Genomic DNA, 15,862 nt, shown 5'->3' with positions numbered 1-15,862 from the left:
AAAGAATGTCAGAAAATAATTAGCACTTCACAAATAAAATCTAGACCTTTCATTGACATTGACTTCTATGGATCATTGAGCCACTATGTAATTACAAATAAGAAACTAGACGTGTATGGCAAAACGAGATCACCATTTTTAAAACAAGTATTCAATTAAAATTACTGATCGTTAAAAATGCTGAACATTTATTTTTAGTATTACATATGTCAAAATCCTAAGGCATTCTAATTTGAATGTATGTATATTTCTAGAAAGTGAATCCCATTTTTTCATTAACCTACCCACAAAAACATTTCCATAGAAAGTAGCACAGTTGATCTGTTTTCAAATGTGGCTATCTTGTGGCTTGCTACAAAAGGAGGGGATAGAAAATACATCCAGTAGTAACCTGATTCAAATGTAAAACTATTCTCAGGCCACTCTGCCAAGCACACATGTGTCACATACATGGACATGCGCACACACGCATATCTCTGTACAATAAACTGAAAGGCTTAGAAATTTCCTGATTATACTGAGAGTCACAAACACTTCCTCCTTTTTGATTCAATCTAATTATTACCAGTTGCTACTCCCAGTCAACTTCAAATAGAAATTTAGTAAGAGCATCAATAACCAAAACCTTACCATGAAGCCTTTAGATAGGGTGAAGAAGTTAACACCCTTCTTACTGGCTATAAGTGACATCTCACTGTTATTGTGATAGAGTCTCAATGCTGTAGTTCGATCTCCAGTATTTTTTGTTCAGAGAAACTCTACTCTTCCTATACATCAACTATATACATACACAGTTCTGGCAGCACAGGCTATACTAACTGTACACTCATGTCCAGTTCTATCACCACAGCTATAGTACCACTCATGTAAGAAGTGGGGAGGCCGGGGATTTAGCTCAGCGGTTTGGTGGCCTGCCTTGCAAGCGCAAGGACCCGAGTTCAATCCCTGGTAACCACCCCCCCCCAAAAAAAAACAAGTGGGGAAAACTATTTCACTGTGGGCCTCTGACCAACAGGATGAAAAATTCAGGGACCTATTTTGGGCAAAAAGCATTTATCCCTCCTAGATTTAAAAAAAATCCTACACAACTGCCAACAGAAGATGTAATATCCTATTCCATAAATGCAAAAGTCATATAAGTTAGTCAGTAAAAGTTATTATCAGTTAAAAAGTATTTAGGAAGTACTGGTTGCAAGTACACAAAAGGAAAAAAAATCAAGAAAGGAGTAGAAGAAATGTTAAGAAAACAAATGCCAGAGAGAGAGACACGGAGAAGAAAAAGTTCCATTAAAAAAACAAAAAATTACTCAATATTTTCCAAATCCTACTGCACTTTTACAACTGTAGCAAAAACAGATTGGTAATGTCGTTCCTGATATATGTATGTTATCAGAAGCTAACTCGGGCTCCAGGACTTCTTACATTTATTTACTTAGAGAGCATCATGCGATGGTCCCTATATCGCTCTCCCTGAGCCAAGAAATAAAAAACTGAATCTGTTTAGCCTGGAGAGAAAGAGACACTCTTCAAAAAGGCACTACATGACAGGAAAGGTGGATCGCGAGCAGATTTATACAGCCACACGAGATTTTAAACGTCAGTGAAGACTTCAGCCAAGAGTGAGAATAGCAGGCACTTCCATCTAGAGGGCTGTCCAGTGAACTGCTCTCAACACCTGACTTCTAGAGCTGCTGGTGATCCTACCAACAAGTCTGAGATTGCGTTTTAGATGGACACATACACAGCTAAATGAACCAAACAAGTCATTCAAGTCTAATTAGTTTGCCTATTAAATGGGGATATGAGGATTCTACAGGAAAGAGATGTTTAAGTATTCAAAAATGGAAAGTAATATGCAAATTACAAGTTATTACCTACCTTCCACCTTACGGCAATGTGAACTTGTTACAGATGCCAGATACTTTCAATGAAATGTGGCATCGAAATAAGCACCTTGAAGGAATTCCTTCATGTTCCCTTGGTGACTCAGACATGCAGCCTTATGTAAAGGAATGCACATGCGCTGTTTGTCCCTGACCTGTTGTTCTTCCCTATGCCTTCCCAGGGTGGGAACTTCTGACCATGACCACAGATATCAAGTCCTTCCCTACTCAGTTACCAGTCTCTGAAAGGGTATCTAAGGCTCTGAACTGCTCCCATCCTAGGCCCTGAACAGGAGACACACAGGCAGTGCAGTGATAATGCCTTCACAACAGAGGAAGGAGTTGGCCTTAAACTAGCAAATCGCAAACTGTGGAGCTCAAGCGAGACACTGTAGCAAAAATTGAAGCTAAAACCTACAAAATCATATGTAGTTCGATGAGAATATAAGAATTTACTAAGTGTACATCATCATGATGCTTAACAGAAAGCATGAGCAAATGCAGAAAATATATCTAAGGTAAAGTTGAAAATGAGTAAGTGGGCTGGGGATTTGGCTCAGTGGTTCCGCTGCCTGCCTCTCAAGTCTAAGCTCCCAAGTTTGATCCCCAGTACTCCCCCTCCAAAAAAAAGAAAGAAAAAAGAAAATGAAAATGAGTAAATGAAACTGAACCAGGAGGGGAGGGTGGCCCTCTGAAGAGAGTGACTTGAACATTCTTAAAACTGAGACTACAGTAAGTCCCCAACTTATGAACATTCAAGTTGCAAACTTTCACAGATATGAACAGACCTCGAATTACACTCGCGGATGTGAACAGATGTCAGAAGCAGCTCACATGCCTGTGGGACACTTTCATAGTTGCGCTGCTGTGTCTTACTGTGCAGTGGTGCAGTGCTCAGTCAGCGCACCGGATGTCCGGAAGCAAGAGGAAAAGCAGTGGTGAGGTGGAAGGGGTGGCTAGGAAGCGCAAAGCAATGTCCACTGTCCACTTGTGTTAAAGGTGTGTAAGAGTCACTTTGCCAGACAGAAACAATTCAACTTATGTTCTCCTGGAATAGAACTTACTCGTAAGTCAGGGACTTAATGCACTGTCTTAAAAACTCATAATCACAAAATAAATTTAACCTGTCACACTGCTTATGTCCATAAACGAACTGTACTGGGTTCTAGCGAGTAACTGTTCCAATGAACTCCGATGACAACGCACTTCAACAACAGACCAAGACACAGAGCTGACAATTTGCAAAACATGCATGATCAACCACTGCTCCATTCCTAGTCTTCAGGAGGCAGGTTTTGTGACAGGACTCACCTCTGCTCATCCACTGTTAGAAGCACACATGCTGCTGACAGCAAGGACAACTGTCTTGTGATGCTAGGTCTGCCACAATGTAACTTTAAAAAAATTAGCCCGTGATCAACAATAAAGTCTATCATTTATTCAAGTCGAGTAGAAATTAATGGCAATTTTTCAAGTTTTCCAAATCATATAAAGATGTACTTTAAAAACTAATATTCTCTTTCTTTTTAAATAAGTGAGGATAGGATAGATTTGTTTGCTTAGACTTCTACAGTTAGCTTTTCTGATGGGGCTGTTATCTTGCTTACAAAGCTGTGTACCAGTTTTCTCCTTTAAAAAAAAAAAGCATTGTTCTTTCATAGATGTATTTAGCTCTTGAACATTTTTAGTATTTCCTTGAGATTTAAAAGTATTGGGCTAATAATGTATATCAACTTTAATTATTAAGATCAGCTTCTACAAAGCTATCGCTAGTTAAGAAATCCTCTTATAAGTACAAAGGTAAATTTTCTAAGGAAGGCTTTTTGTACCACAACACAATTCTAACAGGGTTATCAGAAACAGTTACGACTCCAGTTACATATAACCAACACGTATACAACAGTAAGTTGTTTGTTAGATACGATGTATGAGTTCCAAAAGAAAAAGAGGGAGAAAACTACTGGTAAAACAAATCTCAATCCCACCTGTCCAAAATATAAAAAAATATGCCCTGTGAGCTACACAGGGTGGAAGTAAAAAATAAGATAATGCATGTGGGAATACCTCATCAAGTCCACATGAGAAGCCTCTTACTTCTCCTACGCCATACAGAAAGCTGTCCTGAACCCTGCCAGCGAGAACACTGCACTCTCTTCACAGCTACAGCAAGACAATACCTGCTACTCCCTTCCAAGGTGCTACAAGTCTAGGAGGTAAAATATGCATTATTACACTTCCAATTTCTAAACACCGGCTCTTTATATATACTGATAACTCTTAAATTTGGTCTTTCTCACAGGCAGACAGTCCACTTTGGCACAAGTCTCCAGATGGGCACTGGCCATACTGGTGTTAGAAGTGAAAAAGGGGAGGGAAAGGAGGGGGAGCTGGCACTGCGAAGACCACTCAGACGAAGACAACCCCCACTGTCTCCTTCGAGGACTTCTCCTGCATCCACTCCTAACGCCCTCTGCAATACAGTACAGAGACACTGCAGCCGAAAGTAACAGACTGTGAAGACCAGAAACGCTTAACATGAGAGGATTTAACTTTAAATCTAAGGATGCAATTCTCATGAGTAAAACAAGGCAGTGAACATCTAAATTCCTGGTTCATTCCAGCTGTGAAGATTCGTTTTACTCTGGGAAGACAGTTAAAATTTATCTCCATCAATTTTAAAGGGGAAAGGCAGGGTACAAATCACAATAAATGTCAAACTTACAATTCTTGTAGCAGGGTTGCCTGAAGGGTTTTCCTTTTGAAAAGACAACTGCCACTGTGAGGTACTGGAAGCTGGAGATAAAAAACACTGTGGTATTTTCATAATTTTTTATCTTATCAGGGTCAGTTTCATTGCATGAGCGTGAAGAATTCCAATATAGGCTTCCTGTTGTATTACAAGCACTAGAGCACACAAAAAATTTTTCCATTAGTAAACACAATTTCCAGTTCCCAAATCAAGAAAAGGTCCAACAGTATCAATATCAGATATACAGAAAAGATGTAGTAATAATAAGTGTCTTCTCTTAGCCAGATATTACAATCAGATAAAAGAATTAGAAGAAATATTTAATAAACCTCCCTCATTTTTAAACCGTTGGAGTACTCGGACCAGGGTTTGACATCAGCTCTACCGCATTTTAGCAGCAGCTTGGGAAGTATGACCTCATCTCTTCCAGCCTGTCTCCTCCCTTGTGGGACCATCCGCTTCCCCACAGGCTTCTGTGGGGACTGAGTAAGAAGCCTTGCACCGGACATGTGCCCAGAAGGGCACAGCACTGGGATGGCCCTTGACATTCTCTAGCCAGGCTGGCCCTCCTTTCCACTTCCAGGTGGGCAGTGCTGCCCGGCACACACAGAAGCAAATACGCGAAGCCCTCACCACGCTTAAGCAGCCACTGCAGCAAGCAAGGGTAAGCAGTGACAAATGGTAAACTGATACTCCTGATCTCTGAGAGACTTAAGATAATTCCACCTGCTCCCCAACCTTTCAGTGCTGGGGACAGGACCCAGGGCCCCCACATGCTAGGTTAGCACATTAAACACTGAGTACACCTTCAGCCCTTCCTGTTCCTCTCCACGGGTTAGAAAATAACATTACACTTTTTAAAAACAGTCTCCCTCGGGCCGGGGATTCGGCTCAGTGGTTCCGCCACCTACCCTGTAAGAGCAGGACCCCGAGTTCGATCCCCAGCACCAACAAAACAAAAACAAAACAAAAACGATCTCCCTCAATCAGACAAACTAGAAATACATCTGAAAATTTAATTCAACAAAATTATTCAGATTTAATTAAAATATTACAAACTTGTAAATTGTAGAATACTAATAGCAAATAGGCGCACTTAATATTACATTTTGAAATGTTTCAAAATGCCATTTCCTGAATTGGGGAAGACAACTTAGAAGTGCAAAGACTCAGTTTAGAAGATTCCAACTTTCTTACTTCACAGGTAAGAAATGCAAGTCTGCCCCTTCAAAATTCATGCTGAAACTGCACCCCCACTGTGAGATGTGCAGAGGAAGGGCCAGGCGGGAAAGGCTCCACTCTTACGGATGAATTCATCCATTCAAGCAGTTCATCAGTTTGCAGGTTATCCCGAGAGAGGTCTGTTACGAAAGGCAATCTGGCCAGGTCTCTTTCATTCTGTCTGTTTTCATGCACGTCCTGGCACTGCCTAGGAACCCTGCGAGCAAGGAGACCATTCCCAGCTGTAGCTCCAGGACCATGGGCCAGAACAGTAAGTGAAATCAGCCTCTTTATACCTTAGCCTGTGGTTCATTATTAGCCACAGAGAATAGACAAACACCCATCCTACAGATAGGAGTTACCACGATATATAGGGAAACAGAAGCCAAATTATGCAAGTGTTTAAATCAGCTGCATGCAACTTTCACACACACACACACACACACACTTCTACACCCATTTTATAAGCACATCTACACACATCCTGCACAGATGTCTTGCACAGGCTGACCTACTTACTCTAAATGTGAAGGGCACACTCTATACCAAGGCTGCTGCTTGACCCAAAAGAAGCCCAGAGCCTGAAATCCAATGGAGATGATGATCTGAGACAGAACGGAGAAGAGCAGGGCCCCAGATATGAGGCCTGAGGGCGGTCTCTGTGCCACAAGTTCCTTCCAGGAAGGGTTTAAACTCACTGTCTCAAAAAGAAAAGAGCAAAGGTTTGTGTCTAAGTCACTATAAAAGACAGAATGAAGTTCATTTGGAAACTTTAAAAATGTTTTTGTCTAACAATTCTTTAACATGCAAAGTTCTCCCAAATCAAGACAGATGCCATACATATTTAAGTAATCTGTAAAAATAAACAATTTAGGGTTTTTCAAAAAAGCCTCAAGAGTAATATTTACAATCCTACTGAGATTCAGCAGAAATACTAATACAAATAAAAATACTAAATATAAGTACAAAAACTATAAAATTAATCACTAGCATCCATTATTTTCAGAATCCTTCACTGCAAAAGTAGGTAAAACGATATATATTTTTTCTCTAAAGATGATACAACTGTCTGAAGGGATGTAAACATACTAGTAACATAAAAAAAAACTGATCACCCATGAAGGTGGTGTCCCCTGAGTTTTGCTTCTACTGACCAGTTTCTGGGCTTTTCTTTTTTTAATTTTTAGTATTTATTGTTTATTTTTTAAAAATCACCAAATTTTCAACACCAACTGATTTTTGGTTTACAAACCCTAAAAAAGAACAATGGAAACAAATTCCTACAAGAACTACAATAAAAATACCAAGGGAACTCTACACCAAAGACAATCTCTGCTTCAGTGACGGCATCTACAGCAGTCTGCACACATGGCAGCAGCACATTCACACATCACCGCCGCTGACAGCACACGGGTTTTGCTTTCTGGCCTTTTTGTAGGACACATATGACATCTCGCTGGTTTTGCTATTTTCTCAGGAGGTTATTACATTATACAAAGTGTAGTTAACAGGAATATAAAATAGCAATAAAGAGTTAAATTCTCCCACCACTAAGTTTATGGGTACATTAAAGCAAATGATACAGTTACATTTATCGTTGGGATCTTGTACCCTTACACGATAGGTCTTGGTTCTTGTTTAAGAGCTAAATTCTCAATATGTATTGTGTTTTTCTTTCTGTGATAAATAACTTACGAAGAGTTACATGGGGACTGTCAAAGCCTGCTCCTCTCTCAGTCACTTGGTTCACCATTACTAAAGACTGGCTTACTCATGCTTTGCAGTCAGGCCTTTCTACACCCAGGGGTGCAGGGCAACATCGGGAGAAGCTTCCAGCTGTCCCCCTTGGAGGACACTGCTGGAGTATGGTGAAGAGCCGGAGTGCTGCTGACACCCTACAGTGCCCGGGACGCGACCCCGCAGAGAATTATCTGCCTAAGATGTCAATGGAACCAAGGGCTCTTGTGGTCTCAGTCCAATAACCCTTCTGTTAGCATTTATCACACAAATACTTACTTCTCTGGGGACAGATTGGGCATTTTTTATTCTATAGGCCATACCCTACCAGCATCTTCATTTATTTTGACTCAGTATCACTAATGCTAGAAGAAACCAACACTGTGTGCCTTCTTGTATGACCCATCTACAGGACACAGTGTCACTTCTGCAAACTTCAGCCAAAACCTCATCGCCTAAGCCCAGGGAGATTAATTCAGACCAGCCACACTTATAAACATCAATGTAAACATGCCCCAAAAGGCTGGGGGCCTGTTCTAGATAGAAGAGGTTAGCGAGACACGGTAGTGAGATGAAGCTCAGGGGCCTGCATCGTGTGTTCATTCTAATCTAGGGGACGAGGAAGAAAACAAGCACAAAGCACATTATTGGGTAAGTGACAAAATTGGAACAGAAGGGTCTGGATTGGATAATATATAAATGTTCAGTTTTCTGATCTTTGTAACTGCAAATACGAATACTCAGTGGCAAAGGGGCATGGTGACATCAGACTCACTCTTGAATATTTCAGGAAAAAACCAAAAACCAAAAAACAATGAGGCCAAGTATAAATGAGCAGTAATAAAAGAGCACATTAGGGCCAGGGATTTAGCTCAGTGGTTCCACCGCCTGCCTCACAAGCTCAAGGTCCCAAGTTTGATCCCCAGTGCCAAAAATAAAATGAGAGCACATTTACAAGGAATCTGCAGACATAAGCCATGCTATAATTGTTGATGTAAATTTACCAAAGTTTAGTACATCAGATCAGAATTTCATATGTCAAATCAGTAACAAAGCAAAATACTCACTTGTAAATACTAGTACCAAAATGATTGCCATGTCAATGAAGAGAAACTGGAAGTCTCCTAAGTTACTTAAGATCTACAGAAACAATTTTAAAACAGTTAGTTTCAGGAATTATTTTTGTTGTTGGTTTTTTGTTTTGTTTTTGGTACCGTGGATCAAATTTGGTACCCTGAGTTTGAGAGGCAGGCAGTGGAACCACTGAGCTAAATCCCAGCTCAGGAATTATTTTTATTGTACTGTTCCCAGGTTATAATTTATTTTTTCCTCCATAATGACAAATTCAAAAAAACATGTGAACCACTTGAAAATGCTAAAGCCTGTACCTTTAATCAAATATATGTTCACAAACATTTGACTTAATTTATTAGTACAAAAGTACCTCCTTAAAATTCATCCAATAAAAGCCTCTTAAAAGCCAGGTGTGGTACCGCATGCCTATAACCCTAGTACTCAGAAGGCTGAGGCAGGAAGATTGCCAAGAGTTTAAGGGTGGGCTACAGAGTTCACAGCCAGCCTGAACCACACAGCAAAATCCCATCTTACCAGCAACAACAACAACAACAAAAACAAACAAAACAAACAAAAAACCTAACAAACTTATTCTAAGTATTCAACATTTTTTTCAAGTTACTATCTTTAAACTTTCTTAATACCTGATACCACCCCATCAGTTACTTTTTACAAATGGTAAAAGGGGATAGTTTACAAAGACTTCTTGGGATGTCACCAATGTTTATTAAGAGAAAAACCTACAGTGAAGTCGCTTCAATTATAAAATCCCACAGAGCAGTGTATGGCCACCACTGTTTATGCTTCTTCTTCAAATGAATAAAACCCTACAAATAACTTTCCTCGTTCTGGCCTTTTACTGCAACTGTGAAATATGCCACAGGCAGGCATTTAGAACAGTGAAAGACAGATGTCCAGCTGGGGATGAGGGTGCACGCCTACAAACTGCAGCTTGGGAGCCTGGGCAGCACAACTGTGAATTCAAGCCCAGCCAGGACAATTTAGCAAAGACTGTCTCAAAATAAAAACTTGAACTGCAGATGAAGGCCTGGGTTCAATCCCCAATACTGAAGGGAAAAAATGTTGTCCAATCTACACTAAAACTGAAAAGAATGGTCGTCTTTTCCTCACCAGGCTTCAGTCACAACTGTTGTCTTTAAGGAAAATGTTTTGCAGATTAATGACATTTTCAGTCTACTACTCAACAGCAAACTCAAGGTAAATCTAGATACTACTTTCATAAAGGTCACTATTAAGTGATGCTTTCAAAATCAAACATGTATTAGCTGGGCGTGGTGGCACAGCCCTATCATCCCAGCTCCCAGGAGGCTGAGGCAGAAGGATCACCATGAGTTTGAGGCCAGCCAGAAGTGAGCTCAAGGCCACTTAATTGCATAGTGAGACCCTGTCTTAAAAGATCAAAAACAAGCCAGGCGTGGTGGATCACGCCTAGAATCCCAGCACTCAGGAGGCTGAGGCAGGAGGATCACTGTGAGTTTGAGATCAGCCTGGGCTACATAGTGAATTCTAGGTCAGTCTCAACTACATAGTGAGACCCTGCCTCAAAAAACAAAAACAAACAAACAAACAAACAAAAGAAGACCAAAAACAAAACTCAAGAAACAAAAAAAACCCAAACATGTATGTCTTACCATGAGACGCCGCCCCCACCCCCCCATACATGAGGCTGTACTCACGGAATATAAGAGAGTAACACTGGCGTACTGAATGATACTGTACAGTGCCATAAACTTGAACACACAGAAGGAAGTCATCAAAGCAGCACGGCCTTCCCTAGGGAAAGAAAGGCTAGGGTGAAGAAAAGCATTTCAAACTCTCTTTGTCCAAAACAATTATTCCTTCACAGGTGCACGAAAACATTCAACAGCTACTAAAGTGCAGGTCTACTGGAAGAGCTAAGAAAAACAGAGTAATCTGTTAATAAGTTATAGCTCAAACGAGCAACTAACCATTTAAATTTGCCCTTATACAAAGAAATGATGCAATAATGCAAAGAAATCACAAAAACAATTTCAATTTGTGGTACCTGATGAGGTTTGGCACACAGGAAATACTGGGGGTTTTAGAGGTGAAAGGTGACGCCACAGAAGCTTCAAGTTCTGACAAGGAAATGCCTCCATGCGCCCTCTTCAAAGCCTGAAGATTGCAAGAAAGTGGGGTAAGTTTTGCAAATGGCATTCAGGCTACAGGAAGAATTACAAAAGTAAATGGCAGGACTATACTTACACCACAATCATTCGCTCCATCACCACACATCCCGACGAAGTAACTAAGGACCAAGATAAATGCAAAGTATTAATTTCTGGAATAGTACAGCATCCAAGTTAATAAGACTTCTCCAGTATACATTATGAAGACCGAGAGACCACGAGGACCTTTCCATTACAATGGCCACAGGCGTGGTACTGTTGACAGCACTGGCCAGAAAGGGCCCGTGTCATGGTCCCATTTATGTCACAGCAGGGGAAAATCAACTTGCCGTCTCAATTTTCTAACCTTTAGAGCCAAGGACTTATGCTCAGATATTCTTTAGTACACTTATTTTTCATGCACTGGCGAGGACTTCTCCCTTAAAAACATCAAACACAACCATGTACTGAAACTACAGTCACGTCTCTCAGGATAGAGACCTGGCTGCACTGTGCCCCAACGTTCACCTGGAGGAGAAATCATGGATGTTGTCAAGCTACAAACCAGCACAAGGGCCTATTTTTAAGGAGGCACTTCGAGTTCTCATCTATCTCAGAGATGACTATCTCCATGCATGTGCGTGTGTGTGCACATGTGTGTCCTGAGATATGAAATGCTTGGGCAAAGAAAGGTTTCAGACTTCAATAGCTGATCATTCCTCACTCAAAAACCCCAAATCTGAACTCTAAATTCTGTTGCAATATTCCCAGTTTCGGATTTTGGAGCACTTCAGATTTTGAGTATTTGATTAAAGATGCTTGACATATATGTAAGAATTATGAGTTACTATTTAGTGAAGATGAAACTTTAACTCAGAAAATACCCCAAAACACAAAATCCACCAATACCTACTCTACATTTTGCAGCGCTTCTACCAACTGTGTCTTCTGATCAGGGGCCATACGAGCGAACACCGTTCCATGCAACATCAACTGGAAAAAAACATTAACTTCTTAAAAATACTCTCCACAATACACTCATGTGAACACATTCACGAACTCATGAATGAACTCACCTTAGGAACCAGATCCTGAAAATGCTCTAGAATCACAGAAAATGATTTTCCATTCATGGCAAAATGATAACGAGCCAACTGCAGGTCCTCTAAGCTATCGTGAGCCAACTTCTTTGGAATCACCTGTGGATGAAGACGTCAGAACTGTAGTTAGGCAACCACACACCACAGGATCTATGTTATGTATACTTGGTTCCAAAGCTGAACTGTTTCAACTGATATTTTACTCAAAACATTGAAAATGTAACATCTGTTCAAAAGGAAAATACAATTTTTTTGAGACAGGATCTCACTACGTCATTCAAAATGGCCTTGAACTCACACAATCCTCCCTCCTCAGCCTCTTGAGCAATGAGGAAAATCTATTTTTAAAAGCACCTATAATATTCATTAAAATTTTTATGTTTTAAAATTAAGTATCATCTTTAATTTGAGGATGTAAAGATTAAACACAGTGGTACCTCAGTTCATGAATGCAATTCTCTCCACGACTGTGGTTACAAACCGAACAGGACAAGAACTGAATCAAATTTCTCCATATGGTCAACACTGAACCTAATCACTGAATTTGATTCGGTTCGCATTCAAGTCAGCTTGTGACCAGAACTGTGAAAAGAATTAAGTTAGTGAACTATGGTACCACTGGAAGACTGAACCACCTGCATCATTTATACTAATTACTTGAAAATGGGATATTTATTGTGTTTTTTTTCTTGGTACCAGGGATCAAACTCAGGACCTCGTGCTTGCCAGGTAGGCCACTGAGCTATTCTCAGCCCTCTTTGTTTTAATTTTTTCAGGGTAAATTCAAACAAGCAAGCTTCAATACAGAAAGTTCATCTTGGCCTTACCTCTGAGCTGATTGCTGATGAATTACTGCACTGAGTCAGGGAGTCTGCATAATGCCAATTTATCTTGGCAACTTTTCCATCCTTTGGAGGCAATGCTTCAGCAATAATAATTTTATCCTGAGGTAGAATCATTCCACAGTCTCTGGCCACGGAGACGGCAGTCAACATATTGTCACCTAATTTTCAAAGTATTTTAAGTGTATTAACATGTAAACAGAAACATAACTGTATCAAACAAGTATTCACGGAGTATCTACTGTGGTCCCTTTGACCGAACTGGGCAGAGTACAGAAGATACATGGCCTTGATCCCGGTGGGTTTTAAGCTAACCACACCAGGCAGAGAGCACTGACTAAAGAGAGACTCCTTCACAGCAAGTGCACAAGTGCTAGATAACCAGGATGTTCCCGCGGTGCTAGCAGTGGAACATGGGGCCTTCAGTGCAAGAGGCAGGCACCACGCTCCAGCTCTGGCCCACAGCTCTTCCAATACAAACACGATCTTTTCAGTCATGCTCTCCTGGCCCCACACCCAATGGCACAGTGTGACACCGCGAGTAGATGCTAAGTCAACATTTGCTGAAATAACCTAGGAGGGAGGGGTGGCCTGTGTAGGAGCACTGGCGCCATGCGTAACATCGTACAAAGCAAAATGTGAAGAGAGGTGACCAGAATGGATGTACTGAGCGGTAAGACAGACAACCTCTCAGTTAAGAGAAGAAACGCAAGGACAGCAGAAGTGGGCAAGGGCTCGGGGATCTCATCTCTACCATAACTGAAGGAAGAGTCCCACACTACTTCCACGGTGCTTCCCTTCAGCCCCTGGGTCAGAGGAGGAGCAGCGTGAGGAGGAGAAGACAGATGGAAAGTGCCTTGAAGGAGATGAAACTGCAGGGATGCTACAAGATATAGTGACCTTGAACTGTATAATAAGAAGCATATTAGATGAATTTCTGACTCTAAGACATAAAATACATGCAGTTTTTTTCACATAAGTTTTACTGAACACAAACATCATAAAGTGAGTAACTCAAATACAATTATTTGCTTATAGAGAAAGAGCTGCCATGATTTCACACAGCTAAGGAATTATCTAACATTACCAACTCTAAGAGCATCAGCAGAATCGTTCAGTGTGGCAGCCAAACAACACAGCCTCCAGACAGGCTATTCTCACCACTGCTTACCTACAAATATCAACTGTATTAAGTACCTGTTAATCATTTTTTCCATGTACCTGGGAGCTTGTAAAAGACCCCATGCCGATTTTGCATTCTAATATAAAAACAAAACTACAAATAAGTAACACAAGGTAAGGTAAGTAAGTGCTTTGAGATTAGAGACAGGTAACAAAGAGAAGAATTTAATTTTTTGTAGTGTTCCCTTCTCTATTTCTCTATACCTCCTATGAAAAGAATTTGTTAAGATCTCAAAAAGACTTCTACATGGTTACCTTGGACCCTGGGAAAATATTCAGAGCTCAAAAAATACAGTGTGAGGTGGAGCCACTATGTAAAAGCTTTTGAAACTGACACCATTCCTCAGCGATATACAACTCGAACTCCAGTCACACTCATTCTTCTCTGGGTTTTTTCACAAAGTCTAACCTGTGACCATGACAGTGCGAATGTTGGCTTTATGCAAATCTTCAAGTACTGCAGGGGTTTCTTGCTTTAATTTGTTCTGCATTATAATTAATCCCATAAAATCCATGTTGTTTTCAATGGCATCTCTGCAGAAAAAGAAGTTATAATGGTTTAGTCAAGAGCACAGATGTTGTTCTCTTTATGTTGACAATTTAAAATATCTACACACTATGAAATAAAACATTTTATATGCCAAATAAACCATGTGTGCATTTATGACCTGAATATCTCAAAAATTTTTAATCTGAAAAAATAATTCCCCCCAAATACTTCTGATATACTAAAATAAAATTTTATTTCTTTGAAACATGAAATACAAGGATCATTTGAAAATGTAAAATATTAAATTCTAATACTAAAGAACACTGATTTTATATCCTACTCTGAAATCCATAAGCATAAGACTATCCTGGCCCCTCATAAAACAAAGCCTAATTTAAATGTTAAGTGAAAGGTGGAAAAATGTGAACCACAAGCACAGCTGGTAAAGTTACAGTAGACTCATTTTCAAGTCTTCACTAACTCTATAAACAATTATTTGTTTTGTTTCTGGTTTTGCTTTTTGAGTGATAGGGTCTCACCAGGTAGTCCAGACTGGCCTCAAATTCATTCTGCCTCAGCCTCCCTAAGTGTTTGGAGGCATGTGCCACCACACCCAATTCATAAACAATTTTTAGGCCAGGGATTTAGCTCAGTGGTTCTGCTGACTGCCTCAGGAGTGCAAGGACCTGACTTTGATCCCTGGTACACCCCCAAAAAACGAACGAAAAAAACCCAATTCTTGATGCCAGAAACACAATACAGGAACTATTACTATAGTAGTGAACACAGTGAGAACTATTCAGGTCCCAGAGAAGCATCTTCTAGAATACTGATGATACAGTTATCTAGGGTGGTATTCTTCAAACAGTTGAGTCTACTATGAATTAGCACTATGCTAATTACTGGTAGGTCAAAAGTGAAAAGGCATGACTCTTTTTCCAAGACACTTCTGTGGGTAAGTAGGATACAATCAAAGAGATACTGAACATGCAAAAATAACATGTATTTCAACAATGTAACAGAGATGAGCTCTGTTGCATACAGTCACATTCTTAAGAAATCTCAAGCTCGGGCCGGAGATTAGCTCAGTGGCACAGCACCTGCCTTGCAAGTGCAAGGTACTGAGTTTGATCCCCAGTACCAAAGAAAGAAAGAAAGAAAGAAAGAAATCTCAAGCTACTAAAACTATACTATGGAGGGCTGGGGATTTAGATCAGTGGTGCCGCCACCTGCCTCACCAACGCAAGGTCCTGAGTTTGCTCCTCAGTACCAAAAAAAAACCTGACAGCTACACTATAGAAACTTTTTTTTTTTTTTTTGCAATGAGGAAAAGGGACTTGATGTTAGTTAAGTATAACTTCTTATTTATAATAAACAAATGATTTCTCTACACAAGAATTAATAATAAAGGTGCCTGAGTGTATGTATGTATAT

The 15,862-nt window shown here is 40.2% G+C and overlaps 1 protein-coding gene across 8 annotated transcripts in view; it reads right to left on the bottom strand.

Moving 5' to 3' along the window:
• Positions 1 to 15,862, bottom strand: part of Atp13a3 (ATPase 13A3) — an 86,848-nt gene that overhangs the window by 15,275 nt on the left and 55,711 nt on the right. For 7 of the 8 annotated variants that reach the window (XR_780234.2, XR_780235.2, XM_010624063.2 and 4 more), the window contains 10 exons: positions 14,348 to 14,472; positions 12,742 to 12,917; positions 11,891 to 12,013; positions 11,728 to 11,807; positions 10,912 to 10,954; positions 10,712 to 10,821; positions 10,362 to 10,458; positions 8,658 to 8,730; positions 6,373 to 6,550; positions 4,606 to 4,787 (listed from right to left, as the gene is read on the bottom strand). Coding sequence is in view for 6 of the 8 variants with exons in the window: in XM_010624063.2 (XP_010622365.1) it covers positions 4,606 to 4,787; positions 6,373 to 6,550; positions 8,658 to 8,730; positions 10,362 to 10,458; positions 10,712 to 10,821; positions 10,912 to 10,954; positions 11,728 to 11,807; positions 11,891 to 12,013; positions 12,742 to 12,917; positions 14,348 to 14,472 (1,187 nt within the window). In the remaining 2 variants the exon portion in view is untranslated. Of the gene's footprint in view, positions 1 to 4,605; positions 4,788 to 5,732; positions 6,071 to 6,372; positions 6,551 to 8,657; positions 8,731 to 10,361; positions 10,459 to 10,711; positions 10,822 to 10,911; positions 10,955 to 11,727; positions 11,808 to 11,890; positions 12,014 to 12,741; positions 12,918 to 14,347; positions 14,473 to 15,862 lie in introns of those variants that run through there. The other variant, XM_019207501.2, reaches the window with a different exon arrangement.

This window comes from Fukomys damarensis, unplaced genomic scaffold (genome assembly GCF_012274545.1).
Source record: "Fukomys damarensis isolate Sample0158 unplaced genomic scaffold, DMR_v1.0_HiC HiC_scaffold_12, whole genome shotgun sequence".
NCBI classification, from domain to species: Eukaryota; Metazoa; Chordata; class Mammalia; order Rodentia; family Bathyergidae; genus Fukomys; species Fukomys damarensis.
Note: the sequence above shows the minus strand (reverse complement) of the source record. Positions and strands in the feature narration are given on the sequence as shown.